The sequence below is a fragment of the Thermobia domestica genome, chromosome 12, assembly GCF_964235325.1.
Source record: "Thermobia domestica chromosome 12, izTheDome1.hap1.1, whole genome shotgun sequence".
Classification (NCBI taxonomy): Eukaryota; Metazoa; Arthropoda; class Insecta; order Zygentoma; family Lepismatidae; genus Thermobia; species Thermobia domestica.
Genome location: NC_137465.1, coordinates 227,865,799 through 227,872,585, shown reverse-complemented (window position 1 = coordinate 227,872,585; position 6,787 = coordinate 227,865,799). Strand labels below are relative to the sequence as shown.

At 36.9% G+C, this 6,787-nt stretch overlaps 1 protein-coding gene across 1 annotated transcript in view; it reads left to right on the top strand.

Moving 5' to 3' along the window:
- Positions 1–874: 874 nt before the first annotated feature.
- Positions 875–6,787, top strand: part of snu (ABC-type transporter snustorr) — a 370,795-nt gene continuing 364,882 nt past the window's right edge. Inside the window, exon 1 of the mRNA XM_081734791.1 lies at positions 875–1,695. Coding sequence (XP_081590917.1) covers positions 1,646–1,695 — 50 coding nt within the window. The 5' untranslated portion in view covers positions 875–1,645. The remainder of the gene's footprint in view (positions 1,696–6,787) is intronic.

Below are 6,787 nucleotides of genomic sequence, written 5' to 3'. Positions count from 1 at the left end.
CTAGTTTTCCGGTTGTACCGCAAATGTCCAGTACTGCAAATGTCCTGATACCCAGAGGGAGAGCATTATAAAATATGAAGTCTTAAGGTAATACGTATATGAATTGTAAAATTCAAAATTGATTATCCTGAATCTAAAAGTCTGGTTTTAAAATTTTATGCTCTTTCTTTGTTAAACTAAAGGCCGAGGGGGGGAGGGGAGCAGAACCTCTCAGAATTTGTACTGGCGACCATCATTTTTGGATTGGCGAGTGCGTCTGACTGAAATTTTGCGTCCTGCTGTATCTTAATATGTTTATTTTTCCACAATATCTTGTTAAAGAAGGGTAGGGGGATTAAAACATTTTTTGCAAACGCCATTTCTCCACACAAGTTCTCATCCATTCCCTTTATTACTGAAATCAATGGATTACCGATGTTTGAATGGTTTTCTAAGTTATTGTATATATTAAAAAGTAAGAAGTACTTATACTCAAGAAAGTGCTTTTGGTGTGAACTGGCTAATTGATGAAACATGAATTAAATTTTTCGGTCCATACAACTGGTACGACATGCTAATTCCATAAGAGATAAATGCACCAACAACAGATATTTCATTCAGTTAACTGAGAGTTTTGTACGTGTTGAGCTGACAGGTGCGAATTTTTGTTTCTGTTTGTCGTCTGGTGAAACCAGGTAACGGAAAGGAAAAAAAGACATGAAGGGGAAATGATTGCTTTCGTTTTCTAAGCAGATTTTTCATGCCTCCATCCTTTCCTTCCGATAGAAGAAGAAGTATTTCGACAGTAAATCCCTGGGGGCATCCTTGTTAGAAGTCTGGAGTATAAAGTAGGACGCCTAACTTACTAGTTTGACAAGAGGAGCCGAAAGACAGAAAAATCTCGGCAAAGCGCATGCGTGCTGGAGGCGGGAAAGGTGCGGAGAATCTGAACACAGTATAGAGACTAGATATTCAACACGCACAAGGGTAACTTGTAAGGTTATTAACAGATCTTCGGAAATCATTGAAGAAGTCGCAAGTGTCATATTCTTTGTGTCTCTCTGTTGTGTTTTGTGTTTCTTTGAGGAAATGGTCATTGTATCAACAACAGTGTAGAAAACGCCAAAAGTGAATTATAAATAATCCCGTTTTACTGGAATAATGACAGCTGGTATTTTCAAAACTTTCTGATTTATATTTCTTACACACACACACAAACACATTCACACATAAGCATACTTCAACAAAGACCACAAGAACCAGAAGAAATCCGGTTTTCCGTTTCAATGCCAGTGAGTAGCAAACCTTCTTACTTAATTTCGCGAGCAATTTAGTCGTCGATTGGCGCGTGGAGATCTCTGTGAACATTTCCATTCTCTCTTCGGTTTTATTATCGGACAGGAACACCAATCTTCGTTTGACTACGAAAATAAGTGCGCTTACATTTATTACCGCGGTTCTTCTCAGCACCTGTAAAACAATTTTCTCTTGTTTTGTTGTAATTTGCTCACGAAAGAAAAAGTGATATTTTTTTTCTGTGCAGCAAGACAAATTGTAGAGTTGTTTTTGTTTATATTAAGTGATTTTGTCTCCTGTGAATGAGAACAGTGTTTGAGTGGTTGCTGGAATTATTTTATAAAGATACGGAAATCAAAAGTGTAGGAAAATGTCGTCATCTCCCACGGATCCAAATCAAATGTTTAGCTGGGCTAGAAGGTACGTAAATTGTTTATCATACAACATTCATATTTCTCTGACATATTAAGTGACAATCAGTGGCGTACGCAAAGGAAAAATTCCAGGTTTCAACCTCTTCCCCTTCCGACAAGATATTTTAGAGAAATAAACATTTACTATGTTAAAATATGTAATAAAAAATCAGGCGTGTCCTGAAACAATATAAGCTTGGGTGCCTGAATCTTCCCTTGATAAAATTCTGTATACTCCACTGGTTACAATTGATATGTATCTTGAAAAAATATGACTTTCCTGAAATAGTGTTACTTAGTTTTCTTTAACAGAGAACGAACAGTGAGTCGAAATCATTTGAGAGGCCGCGATGGCTCAGTGATAGAGCGTTCATCTCTGGTGCGTGGGGTCCCTGGTTCGATCTCAGCTCGCGCCAAGTGGATTCTGTGGTGGACAAACACCGTGTCTGTGGGTTTTCTTGGGGTTCTCCCGTTTACTCACACTATCTTCATTCTACCATTTCATTCATTTGAAGTATTATTGTATTTTACAAACAGGGCCGCCCCGTCAATTTGCGGGCTCGGGAACGAAAGTATATTGCGGGACCGATGATCTAGATGAGAATACCATGTCAACCATGAATAAATTATTTTGCGCCAACTTGGACCGTTCGTGTCACTGATAATATTCACTATGAGTCAGTGGCGTAGCTCACCAAGAGGGCTCATATATTTCAGCTCAGTAATATTTCTGGAAACTTAAAACATCTATTTTATTTTTAGCTCCCGGTGTAAGCATGCGGTAACTTACAGTTTCACTCCCGATGTATATTGTGTGTGTGTCTGTGGTACTTTATTTCTTGGTATCTACTGGCCGGAACTAAACCAAATTTGGTGTGTAAGTAACCCATCGCTTAAGGAATAAATACTACTATATTTGGTGGCCGAGCTAAACCAGGAACAGGCTCGACTTGGCTTGGGTTACTTTGTATATGGTACTTTATTTCTCGGTAACTATACCGGCCGGATCTGATTGAAGTTTGGTAATCAAGGTAGCTCATCGTCTAAGGGATATAGATTGTTATATTGGATGATTATTCTTGGTCAGGGATAAGCTCAGCTTGGTAACAGAATCTGTGTTCCGTAGCTTTGCATGCTGCGAGTTTCCGAGTTCGATTCACCGACTGTGTTTCACTTATTAAATGATTTCTATTCACATCCTCAGATGTAAATTTTGACGAATATGCACACAGAAAGAACTCAAAAAGACTAAGAACACACCATATAATTAACTTGATGAATTGTTATGGAGGGTTAAATATGTTGCTTCTGGCGAGTAAGTATCTTTAAATATGACTGTATAGTACTTATTTTTTGTGTGATAAATTATTTAAAAAAATAATGTCGTAACATCGGGATAACATATGGAACATACTACTTATAAGCAGAATCTATTTTCAATATCGCTGCACTAAATGAGGAGGCCTCAACCGGGTGAGCTCCCTGGCTACGCCACCGGTGTGAGTGCACTATTTCTTGTACACAGTCGTAAATAATGTTTTACAAAATGATGGTTCATCATCTCTATTTTGAATTCTAAGAATGAGTTAGAAATCGTAAATTTGTTATTTTTGCTAAAGGGTTTGGCTGTTTCTTCCTATGGCTCTGGATCTGGGGGCACCGCTTCACTTCCCCCATCCATAGGGAGACCCTGTATATACGGGATAAAATATGCGAATGTTACGTTGAGAAGCGACAAGACCAGTAGCACAGACAGCAGGTCCAACAGTGGGGACGATAAGCTGGCCAACTTCCAATGTTGGTCCTACGTCGTAATTTGCCGCTTTGCCGATCATTTGCCAGCCTAAAGAAGTAAAACTGTGATTGGAAAGGGATGTCGATAAGTGTTGAATAAATAACAGTAAATTGTTGGTTTGACAACATACACTTTTAACGACGTTGGGCCAACGCATATTGAAACCAATGCCCAACCATGACGACTGTTAGCTTATGTAGGGCCAATCAAGTGTGCTGCTAGGGTACTAGACGCCTTCCAAATATGAGTAAGAAGAAGAATAAAGAATTTGGTGGAACGGGAAAATGATAGTAATGTAGATTCTTTAAAATAAAAGGTAAATAAAACACTAAAATACCATGTAAGAAGAAATTATATTCTTAGGTACATGATAGAAAATATGATGGAAGGAAAAGGGAAGAACATTGCAAATGATAGACAATTAAAAAAAAAAAAAAACTTAAAACGACGAAGCTGTCTGAAGACTGTCTGGAGTACAAGTTTTCAATTTGTTGAAAGAGATCTGTTAGTAACAGCTGAGTACTTATTATGGTTAAGTTCTCAGTTAATTATAGTGCATTATATATTGAAATGCTGTTTTTAAACAGCAAAAACATACGAAACTAGTGTGTTTGGGTTTTTGAAAGGGAAAGGTATAGCCTCCAATATACTCTAAACAGGTATGTTTCATTAGAAAGGTATACAAAGATGGGTCGAATTACGACATTTTCTGGAAGGAGAGGTCCAGACCCCGTAGATACCTCGCGTAGGTGTGCCTCTGATGTAAAGTTCACTGAGCCAAATATATTTCAGACTAGCATTCGCCATAATTCCCGGAAGTAGTGAAAATTTAGGCGGTGGTAATCTTAAGCGGATCTGGATATGCTTATTTGTGTATTTACTTGTATACAGAGGAGCCCAAAAGTAGTATGCAGACCTACATATACAAAACATACAGGACTGTATACTTAGTTTTGGGCCACTCTGTATATTTCTGGGTATTTGCGGAATCTGTGGTAAGCCCTTCATATATGAGGGATGACGTCCCTCGACGAGCACACTGTCCGGAGAAAGGGGGAAGGAAGAAAAGAATAGAGAAGGAAGGAAGCGGTCTGTGACCTGTATGTTCGGTACTATCCCAGTATTCGCCTGATGTGAATGAGGAAAACCTCACAACAGAATGGCCGGGCTGAAAAAAAATTATATCCTTTCGATCGAGTGTTCCCACCGGGAACCTGGATAGAACTTACATCCGATATGGTAATTAAGAAATTCATATGCTGTCTCAGTTCATACAGAGGCCTCTTTTTTTACAGAATACCAAACTGTTATAATCAAGTAACAACCGATGTGGACATTTTTTCGAGCTACCCGGTGTTTGATAGAGTAATTAAACGAGTTTTGACGGAATAATATTACTTTTACACTCTTTTTTAGACACTGTTCTATGTTGTTGTTATTATTGTTGTCTTGTTTTTTCTTTCTTTTGGTAACATTTCCCTGTGTAAAATGGCAAATTTATGGTGTATCTTGGAATTTGTTCAATAAATAAATAATTAAATTTAAGTATCCTTCGGGAACTTCTATTTCTTACTAAAACGTGGTTAGTGTACGCGTCTTCGGTACGGAATACCCAGATTCGATTTCTGCGCGGGACCTCATATGGTTTCGACTCCATATTAAACTGTGGGTCCATGCTCATATAGCCTCGGTGCTGATTGGGATTCTAAACTGTAATCCAACCAATCTTACTAAAACACTGTCTTAGATTGCAAGAAATAACTTGCGTATATTTACGTATCTTTAGACAGGGTTATATACACCTAAATGATACAGAAGTTTCTTACATGTTTTAGATTACAGTCCTTCTGTTCCATGTAATATAACAAGCAGTTCCGGAACAAGGAAATTGCCTCTCATTTCTGTTCTGAAGAGACAGACAGAGCATTTGTTTCATTCTCCAGTTCTCTTTCTTAGAGGACAAATCAAATATATAATACCTTTGACAATCAAAGGTTGGTCAATCATGATTATTTACCACTCCGCTGTGTGTGTGTGTGTGTGTATGAATATTCAGAAGTGAAACTTTGTTTCCAAGGCCCTCCGCAAAAGTTCTCAGAATTTCTGCAATAATTCTTCCCTGAAGTTTGAAGTTTTCTCACGGCGCTGTGACATCGTTGTTTTGGTCTTTCATTAAAACAGAAGCACGAAAGCTGATAATAAATATAGGAAATTAACACAATCAAGTTTCGCATCATTATAACGTTTACCTTATACTCAGATTACATCATATGCGTCTTCAACGTTAAGTATACGCAAACAAAAATGTGATGCTGATTTGGATTGTTTATTCAGTACATTTTTTAAGTCTCCATTTTATAAACAGGTCATCATATTTTAAATAACATCTGTATTGGTAAGAATGTGACTTTACATAACAACATAAAATTTTATTTACCAAGAAATAATTTCAATACATTGAAAGTTAATATCAGTGTAGTTCTTGTCATTGGATCTAATGACAAAACAAAAATAGAGCCCTCTAAAATTTTATTAATTTCTATTGATATTACAAACCTGATGTTTTAAAACCCTTAGAATCCTTAAAGCAATTATGATGTTTTGAATCTATTACAGTAGTAACTTGTAGTTATACATTAAGCTCCAGAATTAGTCTGCTTTCTCGAGCAGTTTGAATTAGCTACAGCTCTCAGGTACTAATTCTCTCATGACAGTTTCCAAAATTTTTGTTTTACTAACAAGATTCCTAAACTTTTTAGTCTCTTAATCAAAATCTCTGATAATAAATCTCTCACTCCCAGTGGCTTATAGAGAGATTTTCCTTCCTAGTAGATTTGGATGAAATCCATATTACATCTGGTGAAGGATACACTAATATGTTTCAAGGAACGTTCCTGCCATGGTCAGTATATTTGTTGACATTCTTAGTGTTGTTTTATGTTTTGTATTGGCTAGTATACTACTCTAATCAAACAAAAAAATGTTGCTTCTTCGGTAACTTCTGATATCGTATTAATGAAACTTAATACAATACTTAAGAATTCAGAATAATTATTATGATATTAAAAAAACAACTATCAATATTTTTGACTAAAATAAATTACTGATAGTGTTCAATTTTATATTCCTGATTTGAGGAGGGCGATAAAACTCCCAAAATCCATTTGGTATGGCCTTGGAAAAACAACATAGCATCAACATTTGATTGGTCGGAAAGATTTGATAAGCATAACCGGTAATTTCGATGGTCATTCATAGTCCACCTGTTGGGCACCTGACTTCAAGGCCGATTATACACGTGAGC